The 19,360-nt window shown below is 25.5% G+C and overlaps 1 protein-coding gene and 1 long non-coding RNA gene across 2 annotated transcripts in view; one reads left to right on the top strand and one right to left on the bottom strand.

Annotated features, from left to right (window-relative positions):
- LOC103579817 (uncharacterized) overlaps positions 1-19,360 on the top strand; it is a 73,700-nt gene that overhangs the window by 10,096 nt on the left and 44,244 nt on the right. The window lies entirely within an intron of this gene.
- Positions 9,739-19,360, bottom strand: part of LOC103579815 (protein disconnected) — a 43,861-nt gene continuing 34,239 nt past the window's right edge. The window contains exon 5 of the mRNA XM_008561352.2: positions 9,739-9,901. Coding sequence (XP_008559574.1) covers positions 9,827-9,901 — 75 coding nt within the window. The 3' untranslated portion in view covers positions 9,739-9,826. The remainder of the gene's footprint in view (positions 9,902-19,360) is intronic.

The raw sequence follows: 19,360 nt of genomic DNA, 5'->3' as shown, positions 1-19,360 counted from the left end.
CAGTTGTATATTTAGATTTATGCTTCATTTACACTGGATACAATTTAACATCTTGTACTTGGTTAAAAAAAAAATTCTGACAATAATTTAAACAAATTAAATTAGAATAAAAAAAACTTACGAGGAAACCACCAAACATTTTATACACTGTTTTATTAATTGGTTTGAGTTCTCTGAGGTTTCACCAGAAATTTAAATCTTATTTTTTAGACGCAGTGTTGATGAAAAAAAATTTGATCTTTTTTCTGGTTTCTCGGGATGATTTACAGTAAAATAAATACCCACATCGATATGTTACGATTGATAAAAAAAAGTCGATTTTTAAAAATTAAATTTGGGAACTTAAAAAAAATGACATTTTTGTATTTATTATCAAATTTCCTCTAAAACAAGTACCAACGTTGATATATTTTTATAAGAAAAAAAAAATTATTGAAAATAAAATTATTTATGTTTATAACAAAATTTAGTGTAACAATACTAAGTCTAATTACGTAATATTATTAAATTAAATATGCAATAAATTTAAATGTGAGGAAATTTTGATGGAATTTACGCGGTCATAAGTTTAATGTTAGTGGTTGGTAAATAGTAAAGTTGTAGATGTATATTATGTCCAAAGGGAGTGATCAAGTGCATGTACAAGTACAAGTACAAATACAAGAGTAAATTTAGTGAATGAGTTTTAGAGTAAGAGAGAGTTTAATTGTAAGTGCCAGTATTGCTGAGTCTTTGTCTTTGTCTGGCAGCTCGACTAGTTAATGGAATACAATGCGGCTAGGTTGAATTAAGCAAATAATAATCGGTCTAAAGTTTAACCATTAAGGTTTACGGGCAATATGCACAAATGTAGAGACCTCGAGAGGTTTTAGGTATTTTGGTTAATAAAGTTAAGTATCCCAGAGTATTTTAGTAAAGCTACCGGAGTTTTTGGTTTAATAGCTTTAAGTACCTAATTGTATTTACGTGTTTTATTGTTCATGGATCGTTATTAATTGGTTTGTTGATTGGATTAGATAGGGAGGTATAAGTTTGTTCTCTGGATAGTGTATTATGGGAAAGGTATTTTTGGGTTTCTGATGTGATTTCCGGTAGATTGAATACCCACATCAATAAATTCTGATTAACTTAAAAATTGATATTTAAAAAAAACAATTTTTTTTTTTTTATTTTTGAAAAACGAAAATAAGTGTATTTTACGATTTTTTAGTTCATTCCCTCTAGAATGAGTACCCACATCAATATATTCTGTGCAGAAAACAAAATAATAAATTTTCACTTTGACTCAAATTAACAAAAAAATAAAAAAAACTTTATTTATACATTTCTTATGAAATTTCTTCTGAAACGAGTATGCACATCACCATTTTTTAGCTAAACTCATCTTAGCTATTGAAAAAAAAAAAAATTAAACGTTTTCCGAAACTCTTTTCTTAACAATAAAAAATTTGATTACAGTAGTTTCCAAAAAAAATTTTATTACAACTCAAAGAGCTTTGTGGCAAAAAAAAAAAAAAAAAAAACGGTTATTGGCTCGATAGAATCTGGAGAATTTCTGCGAGATATTTGTTTGATTTAGACTCAGTCATGCCGAACAAGTCTTTTGATCGTCCACTCATTCGTTTACGATTTCATTGCATACGTACGATCGTCAAACCGCATGCTCTAGTAATAATAATAGTATCCCATTGTTATCGCCACAAAGTATTATACAAGACTTACACATAAATGTAAATAATGATTTTTATTATTATTATTTAAATTTGAATCCATAATTTTTTATTAAAATTCTAAACTCATTTTCCATTTAATTATCCACCGATTGTTTGTTAATTTTTAATATATGACTCATTCATTTTTATGTGACCAGAATATAAATTTTTGGTTAAGAGAAAAAACAAAAAAAATTTACACCGCGGTATTTAGTCGAGTAAATAAAAGTAATTTTATTTAATACGTTGGTTTGAGTTTAAGTAGGAAAAAAAAATTAGAATTTCTAATGTAAGTACGAATTTAAATGGATATTTATCCTGTCTGTTAAATCCTGATTGATGACCAGACTTATTGGAAACTAATTCAACTAGACAGACTCACCATTTATTTAATACTAATAAAATTTAAGAACTTTTTTTTTTAATGATGATAATATATTAAGAAATCGATAAATAAATTTAGTTCTCAGTTTTTTATTTTATTTAAATTTAAATTACAACTGAACGGTCGGAGATAAGATAAAAATAATTGAATACAAATTTCTCGATAATTTAATTTCGTATAAAAAAGGTCCTCGTGATTGTTTTTATGAATTCAATTATTAATGAACTAGAAATTCTTTAAATAGTTGTTAAATTTTTAATAAAAATCACTTAATTTTTATTTTTTATTTTAAACTTGAAACACAGCTAAACTATCAAAGCTATGGTAAAAAATATAATAAATCTACTTGTGGGAAATTAAATTCTATATAAGAAAGGTACTTTTACTGTAAAAAAAACGGTGTTAAAAATGGACTCAATTCAATATCCCGCGGTGTAATTTGGCGGTGTTAATATTCTGGTATTAAATTAGTGTAAGAAAAAAATTTCCACGTATAAAAATTAGTAAAAGATGTAGTATATTTAAAAAAATTTTTAAATTTAATAATTATTACCTGGGGAAAATTTCAATTCTTCTCTGTACTTACAGATGTTAAAAAAAAAAAACAATTTTTTTTTTTTTCGGAGACAGGTTTAAAAGTTTTATTGAGATATAAAAATATGCCTGTGACAATTAGAGCTCTTGATATTAACATTTAGATATTCCGCATCGCACTTTTCTATTTTCCATAAAAATAACATGAAAAAATTTTTTTTGCATCTTCTGATTTTTATATAGCTATCTAATGATGCGTCTCAGAATAAATTTACCGATGTATTTTGATAGGAAATTGAATGCTCTACAAAAAAAGTGTCTTTCCACTTTTTGATAAATCCACCTGTTCAAAAGTTATTGAATCTGAAAGTCAAACTTATAGTAAATTTCGAAAACTTTTTACTTTTCCAGCGAAACTATCAAACTTATCACAAAATACCGTGAGACCTTTTTTGTAGACAATTTTATTTCTTACAAATTATTTTTAATAGAGTTCATTTAAATTTCGCATTGTTTTCTACTTATTTTCATTTTAATGTTAAGTTTTTAAAATCAATTAAAAGACTATTATTTTTATGAGCTTGATATAAAATGTAAATAACTAGAAAACGATGCGGAATTTGAAAAAACTTCATTGAAATTCATTCGTAGGGAATAAAATCGTCTACAAATAAGGTTCTATGACATTTTTCGATCAGTCTGATAGTTTCGCTGGAAAAGTTAAAAGATCTCGAAATTTACTGTAAATTTGACTTCTAGCTTCAATAATTTTTGAACAGATGGATTTTTTAAAAAATGATAAGATCTTTTTTTTTGTAGAGCATTTTTTTTTTTTTTGAAACACCCTAATGTACTTATTTAAAAAATTTTTTATGTTATTCGGAATTTATTTCAAAATTACACAATTTTAGGTCCACTATTTCAATCATCAATAATTTGATTAATTAATTAAAAAATAAGTAAAAATATTCATAAAGTAAAATATTTTCAACAGCAAAAAATATTTTAACATCGGGAAATTTTTTCAACACCGGTAAAGAATGTTTACACCGGAGGCAGTTATTTTAACACCGCTTTCGATGTTGAAATTTAACACCTAAAATTTTAACACCTACGCCGCTTGTACTTACCCCGGGTCTTTTTAACAGTGTATCAATTATTCCATAAACTTACTTAATACTTTTGAAGTAATGAATTCTTAAATTAAATAAAAATATAACTTTGCTTGTTACGCGACATTTCTTTTGATAAAAAAAAAAATGAAACCTCTCAAAATAATAATAAATTTTAATAAACACTTGAACTGTTTTCCTTTAATTAAAAAATAATATTTTTTTTTTTTAATGGCTATATATTTAACTTCAATATTGTTTAAGTTTCATTTTAATTACACGGTTCTCATTCAGGAAACTTCATTACAATAATTATAAACTTCATCCTCGTCAATAATTTACTTTGAAGTAATTGAGGGGTAAAAAAAAACTAAAAATTATTTATAATAAGAATAAAAAAATAAAATAAATTACGATAACAAGTAAATAATTAATACCAATTATTAATTGTTTATTTATTTATTTATCTTATCAATCTTATATTCTACCTATTATAGTTATGATTAATACATAAGTAATTATATATAAGTATATAATAATAATATTTATTATTATTATTTTATTGTTTAGTTATTTATTTGAATTAGCAGTTGACTTTTTTTTTTTTTAATTAAGTAAATAAGTAAATAATCAAAATATTTTTTTCAATCTTGTTATAGATAAGGGCGTAAACTATTTTTATTTATTTATTTTTTTCTTTTATAAAAACTTTATAATTATGCATTGACAAATAATTAAATTTTAAAAATAAAAATACAGGACCGGATTCGAATGCACGACTGCATGTAGATTGAGCGCGACGCCTAAGGCCTGAGTTTAATTATTTATAATTGGGAATTATGAATGTAAATAATTATTATTTTTAAATTTATACGGTGACCAAATAAATTATTTATAATAATAAATAAACAATCATATTTAAATAATAATGATGGTATTTAAATAAATTAACGGTTACAAAAAAAAGTGGGACTGGGTTTTTTAAAATAAACTCACGCAAAAATATAATTCAAGTAACAAGAGCTTTTACTTGACTATAAAAGAAAAATTAAAAAAACTATTAAATTTAAATGTTATTGCGGTCTGGTAATAATTGTACCAACAGGTTGAATTTATCAACTTTTAGTGCCTTGTGGTATTCGAATAAGGCCCCGTAAAACCCATAAGCTCTTGTACTTTGTTTACTTTTTTTAATGCTTCTACACTTGCAGTAATTACACCCAAAAATAACTTATTATTGTTTCTAAATAACTATTTAATTATTAATTACGATATATTTGTCATAAATAATTTTTAATTATTTATTTAATGATAATAATCTGACCCACTATGTAAGCTTAAATTTTTTATAAATAGTGATACTTTTTAAAAAAATTTTTACGCCCTTAACTATAACGCGTTCTCTGTGCTTCTACTCATGAACTTTACCATTTTTTTTTATCAATTTATACTCGATTAAAAATGTCACTACAATTATTTTTTCTACAGATCACAATAATAATTAATAATATTGATAATTATTTAATTTTTATGATAGTAACTTTTTAAAAAATATAAACATTTTTTTTTTAAATTAGAAGTCAAAGAATTAAATATCCAGTAAAATAATAATTGAATTAAAAAAAAATTAATTATTCGAAAAATTTAATAATTTAAATTTTATTACTTTGAGATCTTTTAGGACGGAAATATTAACAATGAACATAATTTGTAATTTTAAAAAAATTAATTAGTTAGAGTTATAAAGAGAAAGAGAGATAAATAATTACTACTTATTTTGAGATAATAAATAGTCCTATCACAGTGGGTGATGAGACTCGATGTGATCTAGAATCGAGATCTAGTTTTTAGCTTCGAGGCTTGTCTCAACTTTTTTTTACTCATTTTTACACTTTAATTTTTTTTAATAATTATTATATATTTTTATTTTTAATGAATTCTGTACATTTTTTATTATAATGTTTAATTTTTCAAAATTTTAAATTTCAATAAATTCGAAAATAATTCTTTCTTTTTTTTTTTAAATATTTTTTTAAGTACAAAATTTTTTTATGGCTCGAGTTTGATAATTAGAACATGTTAATTTGACAAAATAAAATTTAATTAATAATTAAATGCAAACGTATTTTATAGAAAAAAAAAAAAAAAAAAAAAAAAAAACTATTTTGATCTCCAGAGATCTGTTTTGTCATTTTGCTCAAACATTAAATCAATGTTGTTTTTCAAATCAAGAGATTTATGTAGATCTTCGGCTAAGATAAAAAAAAAAAACAAATTATTAATAACAAAAATTCATTGTCCGGTTTAAAAAAAAAAATTTTGAGCTTTATAAAAACGAAATTTATAAAAATTTAAGGTTTATATAAATTCATACGAATCTATTGAAATCAATGGAAATCTTTAAAATTAAAAAAACTAGATTCGTTGAAGTTAAAGTATTTTTTCCGAATTTAATAAATTTTTTTTTTTTTTTTTTTTAATTTAAATATCAATTTTTAGTCTAATAAATAATTTAAAAACCGGCACAGCTTCATTTATACCAAAAAAAATCTACTATTTCAAAATTTAACAATTTTAAATTCTACACAGAAAAAAAAAATTTCTTGGCACAAGAAATATTTTGTATTCTGAATTGAAGACAAAAATTTTTTTTGGCTCAAGAATTTTTTTATCACCTAAAAAATTTTTGTTTTCATTTGGAAATACAAAAATATTTCTTGGGCCAAGTAAAAATGATCTTAGAACAAGAAAAAATTTTTTGTGCCGAGAAATTCTTTTTTTCTGTGTACTAATAATTTTCTAACATAATAAAAAACTCCCAATTATAAACTCTACTCTTTTTAAATCTCTACCAACTAAACTACTATCGTCAATAAATATTCACTGATTAAAGTACTTTTGACTGATTAATTTTAAGAAAGTAGGAATTTCTCTAATTCCAAAATGGAAATTTTTTTTTTTTTTATAGACTGTCACGCAGAAATTTATATTGGTAAAGATTTTAAATTATGGAATTTTATTACGGTTTTATTTTGTTTGGTAGAGCTTTATTATGGTAGAACTCAAAATGGTAAAAATTAAAAATAACAGAAATTTAAAACTGGTAGAGTTTATAATTGAGTCTTTTTTATCGTCGAGAATTATTGATAGACTTTTAAATTAGTAAAATTTAAAAATTGTCGATTTTTTTTTGTACAAATAAATCTGTTTTTAAAAATCAAATTCACGCCATAAAAAACATTTTAGAGACCGAAATTATTTAAAATGTGTGCACTTTTAATTATTTAAATTTAATTTTTATTAATCTAAAGTTTTTCAATTATTTTTTTGTCTACTTACAATTAAATTTAAATACTATACTACGGGGTTACATATATACGAATAATTACATGGAAGCGTAGCTCAAAATATTTGTTATTATTTTTATTTTTAAATATTTAAATATGTCACGTCTTTTCATTTATTTATTTATTTATATATTTATTTTTATACAAAAAGTTTCTAAATCTACGGTAAATTCTAGTGGAATTTTTTTTTTTATTAAAAAATAAAAAAAGTTTTAAATGTGATGAGATTAAAGTTCACCAATTTAATTAAAATTCTGACTAAATTATCAAACTTGGAGCAGAAGTCAACAAAATCTTTCTTATAGAGAATTTAATTTTACACAAAATTGTTATCAGTAATTTTTATCCTATCTCTGATAGTTAAACCAATATTTGAATTTATAGTTTTTTAAAACTTAAGAAAGTAGAAAAAAGATTTCCATTTTTTAAAAATTAAAATAACGCATAAACTATTGAATTTGTTGAAAAATTTTCAAGGACATTATTGATAGCAAATTAAATTCTCTACAAAATTATTCATTATAATTTTTGTCGTATCTGCAATAATTAAGTCAGAATAATAATTTAAATTGAAAATAAAACTTTACCAATTTTTTTAACTTCGAAACATTGAATTTTTTTTTTAAATTTACTCTAAGTACTAGAGAGAAGCACAAATAACGATAGAAAAAAATTAAATAAATAAAAATAAATAAAATTGTTTAAAAAAAAATTTAATTCGAAATTTAATAAATACATTTTTTTTATAATCCCAAATTAAAAGAAAAATTTGTTCTGGGAATTTTCAAATTTTTCCTGCCTTATTTAATTTTTTTTTAATACTCTGTTACTTTTTTAAAGTGCACATTATTAATACATTATTAATATTCAATTAAATAATAATTATAGTAGTTATAATTATAGTAGAAATAATTATAATTTAATACAATGTAGATAACGATACAATTCTTAATATATAATATATAATATAATATATACAGGAAATGTCTATATTTATATTTTAATATTCTCCATCATGCATAGTAATTATTATTTACATACATCTTATAATTATTATTCAATATTTTTTTAATTTAAATAATAATAATAATAATAATAATAATAATAATAATAATAATAATAATAATAATAATAATAATAATAATAATAATAATAAGTTTTTATTAATTAGAAAATATAGATTTTAAATTTTATTAAAATACTAAAAAAAAAATAAACGAACAGAATTGCCGACTTTGAAAATTTTAAAGAAATTTAAATAAATTTTTTACGTCCAGTTTTAAGTTCGAAGTAATCTATCGAGTTTTCAAGCTTCGATTTTCTCAGCGGATGAGCTAAGATATTTGTTACAGTAGATCTATGTAGATCTCAAATTAGTAATAGATCTCAAAAAGATTGATGATGTCAGATTTTAGATCGTCAATGATTTTATGCCTATGGTGATCTTTAAAGATCTCTTTGCTGATCTCAGTAGATCTTCGAAGATTTTGCAATAAAATCAATGAGATCTATGCAGACATACGTAAATCGACGTTATAAACATCCACTTTTTTTTTATTAGAGCTACAGAGGTTGTCGAAGATCTCTGACAATTTCCGTGAGTTTCCACAAATAATCGTAGATCTCTTGAAAAAAAATTTCTGGTAACTATGAGATCTATTTTGATGTCCGTAGATCGGCTAGAAGTAAGACCTAAATTTTTGAAAAATCCGATCTCCATAGATTTACCGTCGATTAACCAAAATCAAAATTATTTTGTCCCGGGAATTAATAATATTTTTAAACTCAATAATTATTTTTAATTATTTTTTCTTTACCCTGTAAACTCAATATTTTTTCCGATATTTAATTTATAATTTATCCCAAAAAAAAAATTTTTTTTTACTCGCTACGTAAAATTAAAAAATTCTTCAGATTTTAATAAAAATATTTCACTAAAAAATAACAAAACCCATTGTGTCAGTAATAAAAAATCTCCTGTATCTTATTTAAAATTATTTTCAAAAATCATTCACAAATTTTTCCATAACGTGATACTTAACTAAAAGTCATGTTTATTTTTCCAAAATTTTAAATCCTAACTAATTTTTATATATCTTTCCTTGAATTTATTTAAAATTTATTTTCACTTACAAAGAAATCGAAAAAAAAAAAAAAAATACTACAATTTAAAAATAAAATCATGATGATGATGATGATGATGATGATTATTATTATTATTATTATTATTATTATTATTATTATTATTATTATTATTATTATTTAAATAGGTATGTACAAATTTTTTTGTTTGCATGCACATAAAGAATTAAATAAGTGCGCACGCGTGCAATGATAATCCATATTTTCACGTTCATATATTTTTTTGTCACTATTATTATTATTCGACTTTTTAATTCCACACTCTTTTTATCCTCTTAATTTATTAATTTTCATATATGGATTCAATATTTTTTTTCTCAATGTCTGAGTTGTGTCGATGCATAATTAATATTAAAGCCTTTTTAATTTAATTTTATTATTTATAAATAATTCATACTTCATAATTATCATTAATGGCTTATTATTACTTTTAATTGTTTACTTTTCTCAAGGACAGATTATATATATTTATATAGAGTTTAATTAAAAAAAAAAAAAAAAAAAATTGTTAAAGAGTTTTTTTTTTTCATTTTATTTTTTTCAACCGATCACCAGAAATCTTTTTATCGATTTTTGGCTCACGGTTCACCATTCTCACCAACAAAAAACAGAAAGTTCACTTCCATGCTCGCCACTGTGCCTCCAGGCCGTCACTGCACGGGCTTTTAACTATAATCAGATAAAATAATTATTTAAATTAGTTTTTTATTTTAAATATTTCTAACGTTTATATGCAAGATCGATCAAATGATAAATTTTATGTGAGTTTTTTAAAAAATAATTGTTGGCTTGCATAAGTAAAATGGTTCTACAAATTTTTTTTCCACAATCAAATTATTTCTTGAAATAGATCTTTAAATTCCCTTTAAAATGAGTACCTACACGGAAAGAAAATTATGGGAAGTTTTCCCATGCATTATGGGAATAATTCCCATAATGGTACAGGAACTGTAGCCATACTATTATGGGGATGGTTCTTATACATTATGGGAACCATCCCTATAACAAGATGAGTAAAATTCTCATACCATTATGGGAACCATTCTCATAATACTATGGGAACCATCCCTATAAAATGATAAAATTCTTTGTTGCAAAATAGTGTAGAAATTTTATCAAAATTTGAGATTTTATCGAAATTTAAATTTCTATTGCCGAAATTTGAATTTTCGAATTTTCTTGAATGTTCTGACAAAAAATTTTGATGTTTTTTGCCAAATGCGGATTTTTTTTTCAACGTTTGAATTTTTGTTTTGACGTTTAACAATATTTCTGTGTATTATAGAAGTAATTTCCACACATTTCTTTAAATTAATATTTTTATAATAGAATGGGAACCATTTCCATAATATTATAGGAATGATTCCCATAATGGTATAGGAACGATTCCCATAATATTAAGGAAATATTCCAATTGCATTATGGGAACCATTCCTATAATTATAGGGACCGTTCCTATAATGGTATGGACAGAATTACCATAATTATAGTAACTATTCCTATAATTATGGGAAACATTCCTATAATTATAGGAACTGCTCCTATAATTTATGGTCGTAATTCCTATACTGGTATAGGAAATAATTTCGCAAAATTATGGGAACCATCCCTATAATTTTCTTTCCATGTATATGACTATTTGTTGAATTAAAAAACAAAAAAAAAAAAAAATTGGATTTTTAGAACAAAAATTTTTGTTTTAGTCAAAATTGATAGTGTCTAATTACTAATTAGAGAATTTCTTTTAAAATGAGTACCAACAACCCTATATTTCGATCAAATTTTTTTTTGCTCTAATTCATTATTTATAATCATAAATAAATACTTAATTAATAAATGAGCAATAAATAAAATTCAAATTAAACTGATTAAATTATTAATTTTAGTTAATGAGTAACGATAAATATGTACACATGAATAGTTAATTTTTAACAATAAAACAAGTGTAGTAAAGTATAATGTTAAAAGATGGGAAAAAGGTATATATAGACGGTAAGAAGGGTATAGAGTTATAAGATGCAAAGAGAAAAGGGTTGCGAACATAACGGGTGAGTAGGATTTGTAAAATGTTCGGGATGAGTGTACATTTACACATACATAGTAAAGACGGTCGGCCGGTTCGTTGAGCTGGGCTTTTAGTAGGATCGCATTTCCGTAGGACTTTATGCTCAAGCTTTCAACTACGCGCCCACGACGAGGGTCGTAAGAGAATCACTCCCTTCTATTTTTTTTACCTCTTCCCTTTCTTACTTCTCGGATCACGTTTTACAGTCACCGTCGGAAAATCTATGTCACTTTAATGCTTTTCCATATCGCTTACACTTTCCTTATCTCTCTTTCAAAAATTTTACAACTAAAACTCAGCTCTTATCATTTATATGTTTTCTTTATTTTTACCGAGTTAATTCGAAAAACTTTTACTGTTTAAATAAACTCTCACTTTCAACTAAAAGTTATTTTGTTATTTTATGATTTTTAAATGTATTAAAATAATTTTTTCAATCGGGAGATGAACTTAAAATAAAAAAAAAAAATTTATAGTAAAATCAATTTTTGATGTTAAATTTTTTTTTCAACTTAAGATTGATGTTGGATAAACATACTTTAAAATAAGTACCAATATGACCATCTTTTAATAAAATTAATTTTCAAAAATTTTTATATTTGAATTCTGATTAAAAAAAATTTTCTTTTGATTTTTCAAATATTTTTACAGCGTAATTAATTTAAATCTTTTAAAAAAAGTAATCACATGTATACTCGAACCAAAATTCAAAAAACCAATAATTTCTACTACCAAGCTCCCAATTCCATGATATTTTTATTCAAAATAAAAATAAAATTTAAACTTAACCAACACTAAACAAAACATTAAAACTCGTTAATTTAATTTAAGAAAAAAAAATGATTATTAATAAAACTTTATGACGCAATTCAGTAGTTTGTGAATGATCGTAATGAATAATGAGACCGCGTATGAAATAGTACATACGATTACCATTCAAATTTCTATTCATGATCATCTTGAAGCCCGTACAGTTATAGAATATATAATTGATAAAATTATATAGTTTGTGTTCGTAGTATAGAGATATTGGTACAGGCGCTTTATCCCAAGCATCTCAAGTCTCGTCTTGCCCAAGTAACTTAACTTTCTCTCTCTTTATCTCTCTCCATCTTCACTATTAACTTTCGAGTCTTATTCAGTATAGTATAGAATAAGAAGTCTCTGCTACAGAGTATTATATAGTAGACGAGTAGAGTCTCTTGAGCAAATGTCTATATATAAAACACTACACTATCTCTACTTAAACTAAAACTATTCCATCTAGCTATCTACAAATCGCGAGATGCTCTATCTATGTTACTTAACATCTTATAATACTCACTATTATTTTAACTATATATGTATATATGTCACATAAGAGAGATAGAGAATGAATGAAAGGATTTCAAGTAAAGGAGTTTGAGTAAGTGAATAAATGGAAAGGAAAGGAGCAGGGGAAAAGATGGAGGAAGTGAAGGTAGATGTTGATGCAGAGGAGTTATATCTTGTGAAAGATAAAGACCAAGTGAATAGAAATGATGTAGTAGGGTTGATCCAACTCAAGTTGTTGAATTTGATGAAGCTAAATTACTATGGAGTAGTTAGGTAACTACTCAAAATTTATCATTTATTTCAAGTTTTGTGTTTAAGAGAAAAAAAAATAATTATTTTCTTATAAAGTTAAATTTGTGATCGATGAGATAAAAAATTAATTTTACGGAAAATTTGAGATCTTACTAATTATTTTTGGAAGTAGTTAATTGGATTTTTCAGTTTCTCTTCTAATTAAATCGAAGAAATTATTTTCTGCTGGACTTTTTTATGTGTGACCAAGTCGATGTGAATTTTTACGAAATTGGGCATGACGTAATGTTGTAGAAAATTTAACGCTCTATGAAAAAGGTCTTGAGCTTCAAAGCGCTAAGTTTTATAAATTCGAAACTAAAGGGCCTTTAAAACTTTAAATTGAGTATAATTTTTAATTCCAGCGCCAGTCAGAAAAAAATTAACAATGTCAAAAATTTAAATAATATACTGTCTAAAAACAAATTAGTGAAAATCATGTGACAATCACTATTTGGCAGTGAATAGATACATATTGCTAGTGAAAAGTATACTACTATTTGAACTAGTGGCATACTTGTCACTAGTAAACAGTAAATAGTCACTATTTTCACTACTTTAAATTTAAGAGTAATTTTTAGACTATACTAAATTAAATTAGACTATACCTGCAATAAAATTCATAATTGCTTTAATTGAATATACACTCAGAAAATTAAATAGTAGAAACTACACGGAGAAAAAATTATAGTAACTGTTCCTAGTACGTTTATGAAATATCATCCCATACCGTTATGGTAATGATTACTTGGGATTATGGGATATAGACCCATACTTTCTAGGAAGGTTTCCATAAATATGGTAACAATTCCTATCATTATGGTAACAGTTCCCATATCGCATGTGAAAGAATCATGGTAATGATTACTATACTTATAGGAATAGTTCCCATAAGCAAATAGAAACCAATCCTATAACCACATTGTAACGGTTCTTAAGCGTATATAGTAATGGTTACCATAATATTATGGTAATGGTTACTATAATATTATGGGAATAGTTACTATAATATTATGGGAATGGTTACTATAATACTTAGAAATTATAATAATTTTTTTTTTCTATAGAATTTTTCAGTGTAAATTATTATGAAGTTATTTATTATTATTGTTATTTACAAATTAATTTTTATCTGACCAAAAATAATATTTTATTGTAATAATAATAATAATTGTAATAATATTATGGTAACCATTCCCATAATATTATGGTAACCATTCCCATAATATTATGGTAACGATCACCATAATATTATAGTAACCATTACCATTGGTACATAGTAACGATTACCATAATTCCATAGGAACTATTCCAATACCATATGGGAATTATACCCATAATTATAGGAATGGTTACCATAATATATATGGGTGCCGTTCCTATAATCAACATTTCAAAAAAACCGGTTACCATGCAGTATGGGAACCATTCCCATAATATATTGTAACTGTTACTATAATTTTCTCTCCGTGTACTATCTAGTTATGGCAATATTTCTACCATTAATCAGATAGTTGTAAATATTATCTAGATGATTGTATAAGTCATCTAGATTGCAATATTCACCATATTTATAATATTTGTTACAATCCTGTATGTTTACTGTTAAGTTAATTATTATAATTATTCTAAATAGTTATATTTATAATCCAGATGGTAACAGTTACCGTCAGACATTGTAATTCTTACTATCCTGATAGTAACTGTTACGAAATTTATTGTAAAAGTAAATATTATTATCATCTTGACAGTAAATATTACCATCCTAATAGTAACTGTTACGACATTTATTGCACAAGTTATCATCCAATAATTATTAATTCTAAAAAAAAAAAATTATAACACTTACTATTTTTGCATTGAAAAACGTTCTAATCATTCTAGATGATTTGACTTAAAAATTTAGCATAATAAACACAATTACTTAATTTTCTGAGTGTACGTTTCCAATTAATATAATGTTGATATAATGAAGATTAGAAAATAATTTTTATCGGAAAAGAATATAATTTTTACATAAAAATTGTATGTTAATTTTCTCAAAATTGGGAATAAACAATAAATAATAAATATTCTTACAGAAATTTAAGTCAACTCTAAGTTTAATATTTAAATTTTTGATATTGCACGACTCATGATGCGAAGCATCAAAGAGTGCTTTACGATCGAAAAATTTTTTTCGCCTCACTCCGGCAAGTATTTTTACTTATTTTTTTGTTGTATCAAAAGTTTTAATAAAAAAATCCAGTCGTGCACAACTCATTCGCTCATTAAAAGTCATCAATAGATGATGCCTCCTATATGCACGAAAATATTTAAGAAAAAAAAAATTTATTTTCATAAATTGCTATAGTTTCAAATTTTTATAAATTATAATTGAATCAAAAAGAATGAGATAGTGATTTTCAGAAGGTTTTTTTTTTTAATTATCGTATTTACTAAAATCTGCATATACTGGCGCTGTATTCATTAATAAATTATCTTTTAAATGATACGAATTTTGTTCTAGTTGACCATATTTGAATAAATGTTAATATGCTATTTATGTAAGTGATTCAACTGGGACTGTGACGTAATTTTCAGCAGGACACATCTCATTGCTTCGCAATTGAGTTGTGCAATCAAACTAAATGAAAGTTTAAAGGCCCTTTAGTTTCGAAGTTATCAAAGATAGCGCTTTGAAGCTCATGACCTTTTTTGTAACGAGTACTAAATTCTCTACAAAAATATGTCATTTGCAGTATTCTATAACGAATTGTTTAGACACAGAAATGCATTGATTTCTTTATTTTATACATTGGATAGACGAAAAATTTAAAATTCCGATGACTCAAAAATTTAATATTAAGAGCTCAAATTTTTAGGAAGTATGATCATGTTGGTACTTATTTAAATGGAAATCAGTTAAAAATCATGAACATGGAATTCATTGATTTAAAAAAAAAGTATCAGTTTTTGATAAATTAATAATATGATTTTCAGCTGCCTTTTAGTTTAAAAAAAAAAATTTATGCGGAAGTTGTAGTGAATTTTATGATTTTATTTGTATAGATCTGTCCGAAGTCTATATCTATATAAATTGTATGCATGTATAATATATATAAAAAAATATAAAAGAAAAGAGAAAATGTATCTGTATCCATGGTTGGATGGACAAAAGGAGCGGAAACGGAGATGACGAAGAGTGAACGTCCAGGCATCATACTATACCACTTGCCCGGAAGTACCAAGATATCGTTTGAGGCGCGCCGGAACTCGCTCCTGATTTACTGAGTTCGCTGCTTCGTCAAGTACCAAGTAAATAGTCCATAGTCTAGATAAACAATATATATACTATACACTCTTCAACTTATATAACTCGCTACAACTTCCTCTTTAGAGTAAAAAAAAAGTAAGAAATAGTAATAAATATCATTTTTTTTTTATTTATTATCTCCGTAATTTTTTTAGAATCAAATAAATCTTTTTCCCATTTTTCTCAAACGATTCCCGTTAGTATGAGTACCCACAAGTTTATATTTCAATCAAAAATAAATTTTCCAAAAATTGGAATTTTTTTTTTTTTATTATTCTGCTCAGTGTGAAGTATCAAGCAGTGTACTTTTAACACGGTGTGAGTGTTTTCTTTCAAATCGTTCGGTGTTAGCAGTTCAAATATTGTCCGATATTAAATCTGTAGTTAAAAATTATTAAATAATATTTTAAATTAAAAATGAAATAGCTAGTGCCGAAGTTATTGAGAGTTTAAAATAAATAACTAATACATTTACACCATTAGTGGTGTGAACGTTCTAATTTACACCGTCCAAAATTTAACACCTTTATTCGTCGTGTAACTTTCACACCAGCAGTCTTGAAAGTTTTAACACCAAATCATTCACCACACTGCGGAGTCAAAATTTTTTACAAGCAACCAAACTAAAAAAAACGAAAATTTTTTTTCAATAAAAAGAGAATAGTAAAAATTTTGAAAATAATTATTAGCAACTATAAAATAAAAATCATCATTTTCTTCTTTGCTAACCAATTTCCTTTAAAATGAATACCCACAAGCCCATATTTCTCCGAAGAATATTTTTTAAAAATCGCCTAAATTCGAAAATGCAGAAAATCAATACGTGACGAAGAACGTTATAACCTATATCTAGTCTCGTAGTAGAGAAAGTACGTACTCGTACGGCAGCTTCAGTGACTCGCGTACCATATTCTTCACCCCCACCCCTCTTCCGCTGTCCTTATAACCCGTAATACTCCTTGATTCCCCCTCCCCTCTACTCTATACTCCCAAAGGAGTAGTATAACCGTACTAGGAGTAGTATATTTTTGTACATATAGATATCTATAGAGTATAGAGTCCTAGGACGAGTGTCAAAGGATTCGACAAGGAGTCGCCGGTAGGAGACTCGTATACGAGGATACGATGACGCCAATGGCGTCTGTTGCATAGTACGGGTGTCTGGCCTGCTATCTATTTGAACCACTGTCTACTTTCAAAGCTTAAGTAGACAAGGGAACATACACATATACATACATATATATGTATATGTGTATGCATATATATATACATAGGTACATAACGGAAGCGTTACAACAGTTTATATAATTCAAGATGGCTGACTGTAGGTGTGACTTAATGAGCTTTCAATCTACCACGGGCGTGGTTCGTCATGGGAAGGGGATAAATGGGGCGTGTTTATGGGTGGCGGGGGTAAATAGGGGTGGCCTTAATCTAGATGGGGCAATATGGTCATGGTTTAAAATGATGTAGGGATGAAAATAAAAGGGACTTTATGAATAGAGGGGTAAATTGAACATGTGAAAATGTTGGAGGAGAAGTGGGTGGAGCTTAAAGAGGGGTAACATGTGAGCGGAGTGGAGTGGAGGTAGTGGAAAGTCATTCAGGGGAAGAAATGATTATAGAGCTTGTAGAGTAGGGGCAATACTACGGATACTACGGTAGCGTACTATGAGTTGTACTCTACTACACACGTTGTGCTTTCGCACTCTGAGCTCTTTGTCTTGCTGTAGAGTGTGTGTGATATTTTACTGGACTATAGATTTTTTTACTATTTTTAAATAATTTTTGTTTAATTAGGTATATAAAGAAATAGAATCGCGTGATGTTCGTTTGATAGCAAATTTAACGAGAAAAATTTTAAAAAAGTTTAAAAATTTTATTTCTTATAAAAGAAAGTTCGGATTTTTTTAATTTTCACTCAAAATATATCGATGTGACTAGTCATTCTATCGGAAATTACATAACCTAGCACTTAAAAATATTATTTTCACTGCATCTCTAAAATTATTATTTTCAAAAAAGTTCATGAAATCCAAAATTTTGATTTTCGCTCCAAGTATATTGATGTGACCACTCATTAATTCATCAAAACATCATCTAATTTAAAAATTAATTTCACATACTCCATCTTATCCTCACTCATAAAACATAAGATATAAAAATTTCCCATAAACTAGAATTACAAATAAAAAAAGATTAATTTATTAACCAGAATTTATTTATTTATTTAAACTATTTGAATCAGTGCACACATATAATTTCGACGCAAGAAAGTTTTTCTTGAACCAAGAAAATTTTTGTTTTCAATTTATAATGCAAAAAATTTCTTGGACAAGTAAAAATTTTCTTACTGGGCAAGAAAAAACAGTTTACTTGGGTCAAGAAAAATGTCTTCCCAATTTTTTTCTTAGTTCAAGACAAATAAAACACTTGATTAAAAATATTTTTTTCGGAATAAGACAGTAAATTCTCTTGCTTCAAAAAAATTTATTTTTGAAGCGAAATTTAAAATTTCTTGACTTAAATAAAAAATTCTCTTGCTCCAAAAAATTAATTTTTTAAATAAAAACAAAAAAAAATCTTGACTGAACAATAGTTTCTTGGCTAAATAAAATAACTCATGTAACTCCAAAAAAATCAATCTTTTGAACAAAAAAAAGTTTACTTGGGCCAAGAAAAAAATTATCTTGTTCCAAAAGTTTGCTTTTTTGATAAAAACGAAAAATTTTGTATTTAAAAACATTTTCTTAATCGAAGAAATGTAATCTCTCTTCCATGGAAAGTAGAGCCTCTTTTTGTCTCTCTTTTCCATGCTCTCTCTTGAAAGTTGACGTGTCGAGTCGAATAAATTATTTTTTAGACTATTCAAGTACATTTATGGAGTAAAAAAACACTTTTTTTTCTATCGAAAATGTACCTTTCGGGTTTTTATATTGGCAAAAATTATACATTAAGACAGTGATAATAAATATTAATGCCATGAAGTAATATGGGATATACCATTTTACCATCGGAAAAGTTATCTGTCATTCTGTCAATCGAAAGAGAGAAACTCAAGCTAGAATCGTTTCAAGTATGGAACATCCCAGTTCTGGAATATATTTCTTACCCAGGACACTACAAGCGACTGAGCGCGATCTCGTGGCGAGCACTGAACTAT

The sequence above is a fragment of the Microplitis demolitor genome, chromosome 6, assembly GCF_026212275.2.
Source record: "Microplitis demolitor isolate Queensland-Clemson2020A chromosome 6, iyMicDemo2.1a, whole genome shotgun sequence".
Taxonomy (NCBI): Eukaryota; Metazoa; Arthropoda; class Insecta; order Hymenoptera; family Braconidae; genus Microplitis; species Microplitis demolitor.
The sequence above is the reverse complement of the archived record's forward strand: the minus strand, read 5'-3'. Positions and strand labels throughout refer to the sequence as shown.